This window comes from Cynocephalus volans, chromosome 15, assembly GCF_027409185.1.
Source record: "Cynocephalus volans isolate mCynVol1 chromosome 15, mCynVol1.pri, whole genome shotgun sequence".
NCBI lineage: Eukaryota > Metazoa > Chordata > Mammalia > Dermoptera > Cynocephalidae > Cynocephalus > Cynocephalus volans.
The window spans coordinates 24412620-24428560 of NC_084474.1; the positions used below are offsets into that span (position 1 = coordinate 24412620).

Below are 15941 nucleotides of genomic sequence, written 5' to 3' on the forward strand. Positions count from 1 at the left end.
TCTTAAGTTTGGGGATGTTGTCTTTTCATTTTAATTCATCTCATAATATTTCCCAATTTCTTTTTTGATATCTTTATTGACCTGTTTGTTATTTTGGAATCTGTTGTTTAATTTCTACATAATTGTGGATTTCCCACATTCCTTGTGTTATTCAAATCTAATATAATTCCACTGCAGTTGGAGAACAAACGTCCTTTGTATGATTTCAGTAAGCCCTTTTTAATTTATCGAGACTTATTTTATTAGTTAACATGGTCTGTCCTGGAGTATCTTCCATATGCACTTGAGAAGAATGTGCATTGTCCTATTGTTGAGTGTATTATTTTCTTAGTGTCTCCCAGATGTAGTTAGTTAATAGTGCTGTTTATTTCTTTTATTTTCTTGCTTATCTTCTGTGTAGTTGTTCTGTTATTAGAAGTAGGGTATTAAAATCGTCAGCTGTTGTTTTTGAATTGTCTTTTTCTCTTTTCAATCTGTTGGTTTTTTCTTCCTCTCTCTTCAGTCTCTGTTGTTATATGCATATGTGTTTATTAGGTCTTACTGATGATTTGATCCTTTTATCAGTATGAAACTCTTCTTTGTCTCTTGTAATAATTTTTGTCTTGAAGTGTATTTTTTTGGATACCTGTATAAATGTTGCTACTCTAGTTCTCTTTTAGCTACTGTTTGCTCTGTATATAATTTTCCATGTTTACCCTCTATCTATTTGTGTCTTTGAATCTAAAGGGTGTATTTATGTAGTTATTACGATGTTACTTGAGGGACTTTCTTTGTGTTATTATTTCTATATGTTCAGAGAAATGCCTAAGTGATGTGTGTAGTGCTTAATGAATTATCATGAACTTTTTTCACTCCCATGTAACTGCCACCTAGTTCAAGAAAATAGATCCAGTAAATTTGAAAATTCCATGGATTGTCAAAGCAGAGGCAAGAGGGGAGCTTAGGAAAGGGTCACTTACTTAAGGATTCCTCTTTGGCCTATAGGAAAATGTCCTTCTCTATTTTTAAATGTATTTATATGCCATGCTGTTTCAAAGGAGTGTTGCATTTCCTTCTTGCTTGGTCATAGATAGATTCAAATTATTAATTGTGTATTTGATGTAGGAATACGGTTGGACAGAATGAACTGAAAATTACAAGTGATCGAGTGATAAATTCAGGATTGTTTTTTGAAGATAAACCAAAACCTTCAAAACAGTCTCTTCAGTCTTACCAAGAGGCTTTGCAGCAACAGGTATTCATGCATTTGTTCACTTACCACTGAATATCTTATGCATTAGCACAATGGTCTTTTAGAACTCAGAGAGTGGCAGGGGAGAAAAAGACCAGTTAATTATAATTTAATATGATAAGTTTTGAAGTGAATACACTGGGATGCTGTTGGAAGCCTACGGAAGGGAGAATAAATAGCTGGGGCAGTTGAAAGGGCTTCAAATGGTAGTTGATATTTGAGCTGCGTGTTGTATACTGAATGGGTTAGAAATTCCCGATATACGGGGAATGGAATTAGTGTGGAGGAAGGAACTGGAGAGTTAGATTGTGAAGGATGAGCTAATAAGGTATTTCATTTCCATCCTGTTATGCCAAAGGAAGGAAATTTTAAGCCAAGAAAAGAGTGAAAGGATTAGTTGAAGTGAGCAGGTTTATCTTTTAGGAAGATAACTGGCTGTGATATGGATGGTTAGCGAAGAGACACAGCACAGAAATCTTTTAGTAAACTATTGAGGTAGTCCAGCCAGGAGGTGATGAGGCCCTGAACCAGATGGGGAAGATGGTGAGGACATGCAAGAGACAATTCTGAGGTTCATTGACAGGACTTGGACATAAGGAATGAGAAAGGGTTTGAAGATGATGAATATTCTAATCTAGAAAAATAATGAGGCTGTAAACCAAGATAGGGAGTACAGGAAGAACATGTCTAAGGAGGAGGATAGTGGGTCTGTTGTAATTTGTAATGTTTGAAGAGAATTTACTTATTCAAGAATAACTATCAAATGTGTGGGGTTCTTTGGGGAATTTCCTTATCTCTGAGAGGGCTCTGGGACTCTTGGTAGGTATATATCTGAGGTACTTTTCTATGAAGTTCCATTTGGATTTCTTCTAAATGTACTTTTGTTCAACTTTTACATGGGCAACTTTTTTGAGAGGTGGGTTTTTTAAATTGTAGAATTACCAACATTATTTTTTGTATTTAGGATTCTCCAAATAATAGGCTGAATTTTGAATTTGAAATCTGTTTTAAAATGAGCATGTTACAAACACCAGTGACAAAACAAGATTTTCCAACTCTAGAAGTCTATTTTATGTATGTGATAATTTTTTTGGCCATGCTGAAGTAAAAGATTGCTTAAATTTACTGTGCATGTAGTTATGAGTTTAAAAATGACTTTCCAAAATGTAGGTACTTGCTCATCGACTATCCATATGTATTGTAGAGAAAAACCCTGTGTGCTTATACTTGGTGATGATACCAATGTGTTTATTTTGTATGCTTTCATAAAGCGGTACTTCAGTAGCCTACCATTCCCCAAGGACCTTTGAACCTTTGGCCTCTCTGAATTCTGGGAGTAGAGTTTCCCCAGGGAGAGGCGGTCTGGTGAGGTAGGGAGTAGACTATGTGGCTGGGCAGTTCTCAAGAAAGGATAGATGAAAAAGGAAAGCAGGGAGGCCCCTAATGGTCCCATGGAACTGGTGAGATTAGGGAGGGAATGGCTCAGGTGGGAGTTGGAGGAGGCCGAGGGGGAGGAGTTGATTGAGTCTGAAGTGGCCTTAGTGGCTGGAAAGGCGTCCAGTGTCATGGTATGGGGGAGCAGCAGCTGTGTATATTCCAGCTATGAACGTGTTTTTGAGTTGGGGATTACATATATTTGTGATTTTAAACTTTATAGGGAAAAGTACTGAAAAAAATATTTTCAGTTTTTTTTTCCTAACAAAAAATAAAATAACATTTGATGTTACTAACCTCTTGTATCAGAATACTTGTCAGCACTTTAAATGTATCTTATGTTGTCAAGATTCGGGAAAGAGAAGAAAGAAGGAAGAGAGAACGTGAAGAAAAAGAAGAATATGAAGCTAAATTAGAAGCTGAAATGAGAAGTTATAACCCCTGGGGGAAAGGTGGAGGTGGTGCTCCTCTCAGGGATGCCAAAGGAAATCTGATAAGTATGTTACTTCCATTGACTTGTTTTTAAGATAAACTAAATTATTTTTAACTTTTTAAAAGAGTGGCAAGTAGAAAGAAGCGGGAATCATAGCCTGTAGAGCAAGATCTCTTTTTATGTAGCTTAATGCAAAAGAGGTATTTTGATATTAAATATAACAACAGAAATTAGAAAGCCTCTCTTTTTCAGAGTATTATTTATTTTTATTACAAATTTTCCATCCTTTAATGATGATAACCCACCTGCAGAGAAAAGCTCATGTTAATTGGTAAGTTTTTACCGAAACTAGTACTTAGAATATTTTTTTTAATTTCCTAATAAAAATAATAAAACCTGTATTATAAGCTTTTTAAAAAAACTAGTAATATGTCTTAAAAATAAATGCTCTGGAATAGTTGTGGTAGGGGATCTTGTGTTTAATTCATATAAGCAATATATCTGCTCAATGCAAGGACTCCGTTGAAAAAGAAAAGAAGACCTGATTTCAGAAACTTTCTGGCAGGTCGCATAATTATGTTGATTTATCTTTCAGTTATGTACTCAAAAGATTTTTTGATCTAATGATCACACCACAAACACTTTGAAAAAGGCATTATGCAACTTGGTAAAATATACGAGATTACGATGGTCTCTGATTAGCTTTCAGCTAAGCAGAATAAAGTAGAACAAAGATAATGGGCTTTTGGAAATTGTTTAATTATAAATGAGGAATTAAGGGTAATAGAAAAGTAATGTATTCAGACTGCAAAATTGTAGATTTTATGTTGTTCTTTAGGAGTTATGTTTTTGTAGGTATAGGTGAGTGATGGAATCAGAAGATTGTTTGGATATCGAGTTATTTGAGTTCTTATGTATTATGCCTTTGATTATTCATTAAATATTGTTTTTTCAGAAAAAAGTTATATTTGAGGCCTTCTTAAATTAAGATAACTCTTTTTTCTTCCCAAAAGATATGTTCCTTTCTTGTCTTTACCTGGTGAATACTTTCCTCACAGTTTTGGAAGACTGGAACTCTTGTTACTTTCTTTATAGATGAGAAGATTTTAGGTGACACATAGATGAACATGTCTTATTTTAATAAAGAAGGGTTTATTTGAAAATATACTGGAAAAACATTGGTTTTCTATTTATGGATAGTGCTATAACATTTCCTTTTAAAGTAAAGGTATTACTTAAAGGTATTAGTCCAGGCTAATGAAAAGTGCTGCAACAAACAACCCCAAATTCTCAGAGGCTTAAGGTAGTATAAGTTTACTTCTTACTTATGTCACATTATGGTGCTGTTTGGGTGATTCTCCTCCAAGAGGTGACTCAGGAATCTGGACCTCTTCCATTGTGTCACTTCTCCATTTTGGGGTTTTTTACTTCTGACTGCACAGATGGTCCAGGGGGTGGGGAGAACAAGTTGAGGATATTGTTGGGGCCTGGTCTGTGAATGGAGGAATATCACCTTTGCCTTCATTCCAATGTTCAGACCTACTTATAGGATTCTAACCTAACTGTCTGGGAGGCTGGGAAGTTTAGGATTTTTTATGCCCAGGAGGAGGACATAGGATTGATAAGCATATAGCCAGTCTTTGGTATAATAAATTTCAATTGTAAATTGATAGAAATATATTAGTTACCATGAAAGAGGTGCTTAAATGACTGAAACATTAGGAGACACTGGAATAGAACAATTTCCTTGAACTTTTTAGGGTGCCTCCGATTATTTCTAGTTCAAACAATATAATTATGGTGCTCTGTATGCATTTAATTGGTGAAAGTGTGTAGGATAAATGTGGGTTATTGAATTATAAATTACTGTTTTAGAATTGCTTGACCTAACCAGAATGGAGAAAACTTTTCTGAGATTTCCATTAATAGTAGTAATGTTTAGTTTGCTTATTTAATGCTGCAGTCATGTCATGAAACAGAAAAGATATATACTATTTTATCAGATACAGTGAAACTCTTTTTTAGTGATATTTTCAAAGTGAGTAAACTCATCACTTTAAGAATATTTGTTTTGTATTTGTCTATTGTATTTTAGAGGAGGGAGCATAATTTTTATATTATTATATTTGAAATATGTAGTGAAGAGCAGTATGATGACCAAGACCATTTAACCTCTGTAGTTTATCTTGGCTAACTTTAATTCTGCTGCTGGCTTTTCTAATTACTCCTCTTGTTTTCTTTTGATTTTTTATTCCAAAGAAATTTAGAAAATTGAATCTTCATTATTATCTTAGCTCTCTAGGAAGATCTGTTTAGAAGAGAAGGTAGATGTTAATGAAATATCAAAGTCTGTTATTAATACAACTGTAAGTTAGCATGAAATCTTTTAAATAGCTCTCATTTTAATTATTTTTACCGTACTTAAATCTGTTTCCTTTCTCAGTTCTTTATTCATTACAGTTCATTATTCAAGTTCCCAATTAAAAAGCTGATTATGTTCTAATGTCTTTGAATGGGTAAATGGAGAAACAAACTGTGGTACATCTATACAATTAGATACTGCTCATCAGTAAAAAGGAATGAATTATTGATGCACACAATAATTCGGAAGACTGTTATTAGGAATTACGCCAAGAAGTCCTCTGAAGGTTATATATACACGCATGTTTCCATTATACAACATTTTCAAAATGACAAAACTATAGAGAAGGAGAACAAATCAATGGTTCCAGAGATTATGGGTGGGGAGAGGCAATGACTATAAAGAGATAGCATGATGGAGTTTTTACGGGTGATGGAACTTTTCTGTCTTGATTATAGTGATGTTACATGAAACTATGTATGTGTTAAAATTAAAAAAACACAAGTATGCACCAAAAGAAAAGTCAATGAAAATAAAGTTAAAAAATAAATGAGAAACTTAACTTGAAAGATGACAAAAAAAATCTCATAGTTCTGATTGATTAATAGTGCAATTAAACATTTCTTCATATATATTTGGTTAGGTATTCATATTTCTTTTATGTATTGGATTTGCCCAAGTTAGATTTATGTTTTTTAATTTATTATTTATGTTTATTGAGATACAATTTGCATGAAATAAAATTACCCCTTTTATTGATTGATTGATTGATTGATTGATTGATTGTGGCTGGCCGGTATGGGCATCAGAATCTGTGACCTTGACGTTATAAGGCTGTGCTCTAACAAACCGAGCTAACTGGCCAGCAAAATTCACGCTTTTAAAGTTCAGTGAGTTTTGACAACTGATTTTAGTAACTACCACCACCACAATCAAGATGTAGAACATTTACAATTCTGCAAAAAGTTCCCTGTGTCCCTTTATAGTCAGTCCTCTTACCCAACCATCTACCTCTGCCAACCTGTGACAAATCATACTTTCTGGCATGATAGTATTGCCTTTTTTCCTCATATTTTTCTTTTAGTGTAATGTTTTTGAGATTAATCCATGTTGTTGCATATGTCAGTAGCTTATTTCTTTTTATTCCCGAGTAGTATTGCATTGTTTGGAGGTACCAAAATTGTTTATCCATTTACCAGCTAATGGACATTTGGGTTGTTTCCAGTTTAAGGCTGTTATGAATAAAGCTGTTATAAACATTCACTTAAGGTCTCTGTGTGAACATAGTTTTTATTTCTCTTGGGTAAGTGCCTGGGAATGGGGTTGCTGGGTCATATAGTTAAGTGTGTTTACCTTTGTAAGAAATGGCCAGACTATTTTCCAAATCGGTTGTGCCATTTTGCATTCCCATCATGAAAGCAAGAGATTTCCTTGTTCTGAAGCCTTATCAGCACTTGAAATTGTGTTTTTAAAATTGTAGCCATTCTATTAACTGCATAGTGATACCTCACTGTTTTTTTAAAAACCTTTTTATTGTGAAATAATTTAAAACTTATAGAACAATTGCAAAGGTAGTATAGAGAGTGCCCTTTACCCTGTTTCCCCTAATGTTAACATCTTAGATAATCATGGCACAATGATCAAAACTAGAAATTAACATTGGTACAATACTTATAATTAAATTACAGACTTCATTTGGATTTTACCAATTTTCCCCCTAATGTCCTTATTCTATTCCAGGCTCCAGTTCAAGATCCTATATTGTATTTAGTTGTCATATCTCTTTAGTCTCCTCCAGTCCGTGAGAGTTCCTCTCTATCTATCCGTGTATGTAACAATTTTCTTGAGATCTAATTCCCATGACACACAATTTACCTTTGTAAAGTGTACAATTCAGTAGCTTTTAGAATATTCAAAGTTGTCCTATAATCGCACAATCAATTTTAGAACATTTTCCACATTGAATTGTCTTGGGATCTTTGTCAAAAAACAATTGACCATAAATTTATTTCTGGACTCTCAGTTCTGTTCCATTGCACTATATGTCTATGCTTTTGCCCGTAATATCTTGATTACTGTGGCTTTGCAATAACTTTTGAAATTAAGAGATGAGAATTCTCCAACTTTGTTCTTTTTCAAGATTGTTTTGACAACTTGACTTTACATATTTAACTATTAGTTTGTCAAATTCAACGAAACATGGTGAGATTTTTATTGGGATTGCACTTGCTTTATAGATCAATTTTGGGACAGCCAACATCTTAATAATGTTGAGTCTTTTGATCCATGAATGTGGAATATCTGTCCATTTACTGCTTGTAGGTAATTTCTTTCGGTATTATTTTGTAGTTTTCAGTGTCAGGTCTTGTACTATTTATTTTGTTAATTCTATCCCTAAGTATTTCATGTGCTTTGATCCTATTTTAAATGATACATTTAAAATTTTTTAATATCCATTTGTTTGTTGCTAGTGTATAGAAATACAGTTGATTTTTGTATATTGTCCTTGTATTCTGTATCCTTGCTAAACTCACTTGTTAGTTTTAGTAGTTTTTTTGTAGACTCTGGGATATTTCTATTTGGACAATTATGTTATCTTTAAACAAAGATAGTTTTTATTCTTCCTTTCCAAACTGAATGCCTTTTACTTATTTTACTTGCCTCTTGCACTGGTTGGGAACTCAAGTACAATGTTTAGAAATCATGAGAGCAGACATCCCTGTCCTGTCCCTGATTTTAGGTCGAAAGCATTCAGTCTTTTACCATTAAGTTAGCTATAAGCTTTTCATAGATTTTATTATTTTTTTTTTAAATATTACATCAAAGAAGCTCTCTCCTATTGCTAGTTTGCTCAGAGTTTTCATCATAAATGTGTGTTGAATTTTCTGAGGTGCTTTTCTGAAGCTATTGAGAGGATAATCTGGTCTTTTTGCCCTTCTGACTTATGGTGAATTACATTGATTATCGAATGTTCGACCATATTTAGTCATGCAGTATTGTCTTTTACATTTTGTAGAATTCGATTTGCTACTATTTTGTAAAGAATTTTTGCATCTAGGCATATGAGAGATATTTGTCTGTTTTTATTTCCTTATAATGACATTGTCTGGTTTTGGTGGTCAGGGTAATGCTGGCCTCATAACATGAGTTGGGAAGTGTTTCTTCTACTATTGGTAGAATTCACCAGTGAAGTTATTAGGGCTGGGAATTTTCTTTTTGGAAAGGTTTTATACTATGAATTCAATTTCTTTAATACATAAAGAGGTACTCAGTTTATCTATTTCTTGTGTAAGTTTTGGTGGTTTGAATCATTTAAGGAATTTATCCATTTAAGTTTTTGAATTTATTGGCATAAAGTTGTTTATACTATTTCTTTCTTATTCATCTAAGGTCTGTAGGATCTATAGTGATGGCTTGTCATTCATTTCTGATATTTGTAATTTTTATGTTCTCTCATTTTTTCTTAATCATTCTGGCTGGAAGTTTATCAGTTTTACTGATCTTTTCATGGAACCAGCTTTTGTTTTCATTGATTTTTCTCTACTGTTCTTCTCTTTCTGTTTCATTGATTTCTGCTTGTTGTTATTTTCTTCTTTAGTTTGCTTTAGCTTAGTTTTCTCTCTTTTTTTTCTAATTTCTTACTGTGGAAGCTTAGATTATGATTTGTGATCCTATTTATTTTCTGTGCATTTAAGTATGCTGTAAATTTTCCTCTGAGTACTGCTTTAGTGATATTTTACAAATTTTGATATGTCGTTTTTTACTTTCATTTAATTCAACTTCCCTAGTGACTTTTCTTTGACCCATCAGTTATTTAGAAGTGGATTTAAAAATTTTCTTAATATTGAGGAGATTTTCCAGAGAGCTTTCTTTTATTCAATTCTAGTTTGTATTCTGTTTTGTTCAGAGAATATACTTTTTATGATTTTTAAGTTTGTCAGATTTCTTTTATGTACCACCAGGTAGATTTTTACTCATCTTAGAGTCTGTGATCTCTGTATATACATGTATACTCTCATTCCTATATTCATTCTTTCCCACCTCATCTCTTCTACTCTTGTGTTACTTCTTAGATCTTTTCTATGGATGATCTTCAGATTTCTTTCTGTGCCCTTGACCACTTTTAAAACTTTTCACCTCATTTCGAACATGTCTTCTGCATTTCTGCACTGATGTTTGGTGGAGTATTTATACTTAACGTGCAATATCAAACTTAAGTCTTTATTTGCCTTTTTCTGTTAAAGGCATCGTAATGCTGCTGATCATTCAAACTAAAAGTTGCAGGGTCCTTTTGATTCCCCATATCTAGTCAGTTAATAAGCCTAATATATGGATTCTGCCTCTTTATTGTTTCTTGAATTCTCTTCATTTTAATTTGTACTACCACCATAATTGAAATTTATTATGTTCGCCTGGGCTGTTTTTTTTTTTTTTTTTTTTCCATTTCTTCATTACTTCTTCATTGTCCTCCTTTGTTTTTCATATCCAAGCCATAACATACATCAAAAATCTAACCAATTATGTTTATTCCATACTTAAAAATCATTAAAGACTCTGGTGTCTCACTGCCCAAGTTCATATCCTTGCTCTGCCATTTATAGACTTGTGATCTTTAATTAATTTAGTTTAATTTTTCTCATTTATAATACTGGGTTAAAAATAATAGTATCGTCATATAAGTTATTGTATAGTATATAAAAATGGTGAACATTAAATATTATTACCATTACTACTAATTGCTATGGTTTGAATGTTTGTCCTCTCTAAAACTCATGTTGAAATTTAATTGCCATTGTAACAGTATTAAGTAGTGGGACCTTTAAAGACGTGATTAGTCATGAGGGCTCCATTCTCATGGGTGGGATTTGTGCCTTATAAAAGGTGGAGTTTGGCTCCCTCTTGTGCGCTTGCATGTTCTTTCTCAGTCTCTTTGTCTCGCCCTCTTGCCTTCTGCCACATGGTGATGCAGCAAGAATGCCCTCACAGATGCTGGCACCTTGATATTGGACTCCCCAGCCTCTAGAATTGTGAGCCAGTAAATTTCTGTTCGTTGTAAATTACTCAGTCTGTGGTATTCTGTTATAACAGCACAAAATGGACTCACATTGTTTCCATTACCATCTACAGAACAAAACTGGGAACTATCAGGATGTGTTTTAGGATATTCCAGAATAGGCATCCAGTCTGCAGTTTCCTATCTTGTCTGTCATTGCTCTTTTACGTGTAATTTGTGCTCTAGTAAAGCTGGACCACTTTAATGTTGCCAGAACACTCTTCATGTTTTACCCCCTTGGAGCATTTCCTCACATCGTTCTATTTCTTTATTATGCTTTCCCACTCATCTTCACCTGTGAAGCTCCTATTCATTTTCCAAGTCCAAGCTGCCATAATTGTTTTAACAAGATGTGAACTTTCCTGATTCTGAGCTCCCATTCTCTTTTGTACTATTCACATGTTTGCTCTGTTCTGTCTGGTATTCTAAGTGTGATTCATGTTCAAAATATATCCTTGAACATAACAGGCTTCCTGATAAGTACTTCTTATATCCAGGTTTAGTTTACTTTCACTGCTTCTATACTGTCCTGGATTTTTTGTAAAGAAGAACTGCATTTTATTTTGTTAAAGATTTTGAGTTCTACAATCATTTGGTCTGTTTTTGAGACTGACTGGTTGACCCATTTCTAGCTGCCGAGATTTTTGCCATGTATATTAGATATTTATCCCTGTGTGATAAATTACCCCAAAACTTGCATTTAAAAATAATAAACATTTATTATCTTGTAGTTCTGTGGGTCAGTAATTTGTGAATGGTTTAGCTTGGTGGTTTAGCTTCAGGGTCTGTCATGAGGTTGTAGTCCAAGGATTACAGTCACCCGAAGGCTTGATAGGGACTGGAGGATCCATTTCCAATATGGCTCCCTTACCTGATTCAGGCGGCCTCAGTTCCTTGTCATTTGGGCATCTCCTTCATTTGGACTCTTTCAGTGTTCTTATGATATGACATTTGGCTTTTTTTGGAGTAAATGCTACATAGATCAAGCAAGGTGGAAACCATGTCTTTTATGAAGTAGACTTGGATTTTATATACCATCATTTCTGCAGTATCCTCAGAAGAAGTGAGTTACTGTGTCTGGACCACACTGAAGGGGAATGTAATTAAGCTTCACCTTTTGAGGGAGGATTGTCAAAGAATTTGTGGATATGTTTTATAACTCCACTGTACATGATTATGTGTTTTCACTAGGAGAGCTGATAATGTTGGGTAAATTTCGCTATGACTTGTTTTGAATTGTTGCTATGTCTGTTCTATGTTTAAAAAAAATTCAAGTTCCGAAGTAACATTGGTAATATGGTTTTTATGGATTGTCAAAAATTTATGTAACCTTAATTTTTCTATTAATTTTGGTTTATTTTGCAGGGTTATTTTTTGAAAATCTTAACAAGTTTTCATAATTTTGTTTCCATTTTCAGGGCACCAACATATCATTGAATTATTCCCAGCTCTGTCCTATGTTTCTCTCTTGATTCCCTATTTTAAGAAAATGTATTAAGCATACCAGTTATATAAACGTGTTTATTGAAATAAATGGCTTATTTTTCCCTCAGCTGATTTGAATAGGATGCACAGACAAAATATAGATGCCTACCATAACCCAGATGCAAGAACTCATGAAGATAAAAGGGCTGTTGTATCTCTAGACCAAAATTTAGCAACTTCAAATGCTGAGAACCTAGAAGATTCTGCAAATAAAAACTCAGGTTTTTAATCACATTCTATTTTTTTACATTTCTAAAGTTGTTCAGTTAACATTTCTGTTCTTTGACAAAGTTCTTATTGTGATTTTGAGAATTTGGTTATTCTGATTGAGGAAGCATAACACATTATTTATGCTATTTACAATATCTTTTCATAGTTATTTTGAAACAAGTGAATAGGGAAAGGTTGCTTCTTAATACTGTGTATTTCTTCTCAGCTTTGTAATTTGCTATGTATACTTTAACTGCTGCTAACATTTTTATTTTGCTAGTTGAGAGATATTTCCTAAAGTGAAATACTCTTTTTGCACATACACAATATACCCATAACTGTTTGAATTAGTGAAAAGGTATCAGGTGTGGTATGATAAATCGTGGGAGAAAAATCATTTTTTGCTTATTTTAGTAATCATTTACTCTCCTTTATACAACCATGGTGAACCAAGAAGTGAAATAATTAAAAGTTTGATATCTGGTCACATCTATCTTTCCTAACCAAATATCTTTGATTTGCTATTAACATCATTTAATTAAAGGTTCTATAAGTTAAAATTATTCAATATCTTTTTTTTATGACTTGCCAGGAAAATCTGTCATCATCTGTCTTTATCAAGTATATATGAAGTGTGTTACATTCATATATTTAAAAATCAAAGGAAGTTTAAGAATACACCACCTTGTACTATATTTTGATTCCCATAAAAGTAACCATTTATTTACTAAAATTCTGCTTTTGTACTTTCACAGAAGTTTTGATTTAGATTAGAAAGGAACTTTACATTAAGAAGTTCTAAAATACTCCTGACTGATCATGCAGTCTTTATTATTATTTTTTTAAGCCCTGTTGGCTAAACAGATAGGTTAAACGGGGAGCTCTGATTAGAGTCACTAGCCCTGCATTTTTCAAGCCTTTGATGGTAGCACTAATCTGCAGTCTTTTTGAACACTTCAGGAGATGGATTGTTTGCTGTTCTGTGGGCAGCTTCTTCCGCTGTTTGATCTCTAATTATGAGAAAATACTTTCTTACTTTGATTTTTACCCAGTAAATCCAGTTTTGGTTTTTGGAGCACTGAAATTGGAACCTTTGATTTTGATGAAATTATTGGCTTTCTTAATCTGTACTAATTCAATGTGTAGTAGGAGTATCAAAATACGTTTTATATTATTGCTGCTAAGAGAGAATTCTGGCTTCGTTCTGATTATCATTATTTTGCTCTTTTTCGTTTGCTGCTGCTTCTAGTAATCAGTATTGAGATCTCAGGGCTATAGATCGCTTCTCTACCCTTTTCTTCCATACTCAGTATTGTTTGTAGTCCAGTTGCAGCCTAGACCTTTCTGTATTGCAGTAATAACACTCTTAGGTATCTAGCTCTACTCACAAAGCAAAAACAGTGGAAAAATCAACAGTTTCTGTGACCCCTTCCCAAGAGCATAAGCCTGATGATTAAATATGCAGAGCAAAATTTGTCTCTTTTTGTACCACTGCCAGGTTTTTGTGCTGGTGGTGGTGTCAGAATGCTCTATTTCAAGAAATCATTAAAAAAATCATGAAATGTTTAACATTTCAAATACCCTTAGACTTTCGTTCCCTAAGAATTAACCTAAAATAAATTTTATGAATGCAAGAAACTAACCAAAGCCACCTAATTTGTGCCGTATATTTGTGTATGAGTGTGTGAGTGTATATATGTGTTTGTGTATATTATGGGTTTGTAGATGAACTACTGTTTATGAAGTCCAATAACAATTTGGCTTAAGTTATTTTTTGGCTTTTTATGATGCCTAGATACATTTCTGTTTTCTTTGTATAGAACAAGTGTTTCCCTGTTGTTTTATTTTTATAGTTTATTTATTTTTAAAAGTACTTGTTTACCTCTAATATTTATTCTCTAACTATCCCAAAGGTTTAGAATATGAGTGATTATCAAGGTTAAACTAACACTCAATTTTGTTTCGCTAAATGGCTTTTTCACCAATGCACAAGATTTAAAAGCACCTTCAAGGTGTATATTTAGTTTGTTTTCAGTAGGAAAATGTTCTAGTGAAAAAATGTATTCATATTGTTTAAGTGTTGATTTGGCTTTCTGCTGATCTGTTCAAATAAACATGAATAAATTTAACTACAAAGGCAAAATAGACCTGAATGGCAGCTAAACTACAAAATAATCTGCCTACACAAAACTACATGAGTGAAAGAAAGCCATGCTTTAGAGTGATGGTGTAAAGAATGAGTCAGAAACTCAAAATAATATAAGAAGTTATGTGAGGCTTAAAATTAAATGCCATTTTTTTCTGTCTGCATTCAAAAACACTCCTAGGGGGGTATAATTGTTTATCAAATTGCTTTTATGAAATAATTTTTTTCCTTTCCAAAGATATATAATACTATTTATCAGTGATATATAATAAAATATTTTTTATTGTTCATGTTTATATCCCATTGATTTGATAGTTTTTAAAGTAAAACTGCTACAATGATTAAGACTATTCTAATTTGTTAAAAATGTTTTTATAGCTGACTTTTCTAATTTTTAAACTATGGAAGGGAAGATTTTGGAGTTATTGATTTTTAAAAACAATTTTAGGAAAATCAGAATATGTATTTAATACATATGTATATATAATAGATTTTAATATGCAATGAAACAGTATTCTTAAAGAATATTCACATACTTAAGAATTTAAATATGTACTTTTTTCTCACTGTAAATTCTACTTCAAAGCCTTTGCTGCAATGAGAGTTGTTTAGGCTATTTGCTTTTAAGTTTCCTGAGTGTCTTTCAGACATGATAGTATGATTTTTCAACTGTTAATTTTATTTTAGTCTTACCATTTTTCTTTCTCTTGCTACATTTTATCTTAGATTCTAAATCTCAGCATTCCTCTTCTGACTTTAACCTCTGGACTTCTGTATTTAGCACAGTTTTTCAAAATATGAATTTATTAGCAAACTCTTCATTCTTTAACCTTTATATTTTCCAAACATTGGCTAATGGTATGTTGTTGCAAAATGTCTCTTTAAGGTCGTATTCAAACACAGAGCTCTCCTTTTGCTCGGGGAAATATATTTGGTGAGCCTCCAACTGAACTTCAAATTAAACAGCAAGAATTATACAAGAATTTTCTTCGTTTCCAGGTGAAATGCTTATTTGATCATAGTTTTAAAGTTTCATAAGAATTTTAATAAATTAAGTTTGCAAGATTTTAGCCATAAGATAAATTCTAAAGTGCCATGCAGTTTTCTAAAATATCTAACTTATATCATATATAAGTAGTCCTAAAATTATATTGTTATTTCAGTTATATCTGAAAAAGGAAATAAGGAGACAAGTATAGTAGTTGACTTAATCTTTTCTAAATTGTATTAAATCACTAATTGTTAATCAAAGAATGCTGAGATTTCTAAAACTGAAATACTTACTGAAATATTCACCTGTTAGGCATAGAATGAGTGTTTCTAGATATTTATACATTAGTAGAAAATCAGTAGCTTTTTTCCGAATGATTTGATATTCTTGACTCATTACTAGAGATTATAAATAAATAAAAATTAGATGTAAGATAATCACATTTTGCAGTTATTTGCCCTATTTATGTATTATAAGCAAGTAGCATTTACAATAGTAGAAATACCCAAACTATTCCCAGAGGAAGACACTTGAGTATCCAGTGTTCATTAAGCAAACAGACTTATTGAACTCCCCACACTATGTCCACCCTGGAG

The 15941-nt window shown here is 32.7% G+C and overlaps 1 protein-coding gene across 3 annotated transcripts in view; it reads left to right on the top strand.

Annotated features, from left to right (window-relative positions):
- Positions 1-15941, top strand: part of CSPP1 (centrosome and spindle pole associated protein 1) — a 109335-nt gene that overhangs the window by 52636 nt on the left and 40758 nt on the right. For all 3 annotated transcript variants that reach the window (XM_063079470.1, XM_063079471.1, XM_063079472.1), the window contains 4 exons: positions 1105-1234; positions 3015-3162; positions 12067-12219; positions 15241-15353. In XM_063079470.1, coding sequence (XP_062935540.1) covers positions 1105-1234; positions 3015-3162; positions 12067-12219; positions 15241-15353 — 544 coding nt within the window. The remainder of the gene's footprint in view (positions 1-1104; positions 1235-3014; positions 3163-12066; positions 12220-15240; positions 15354-15941) is intronic.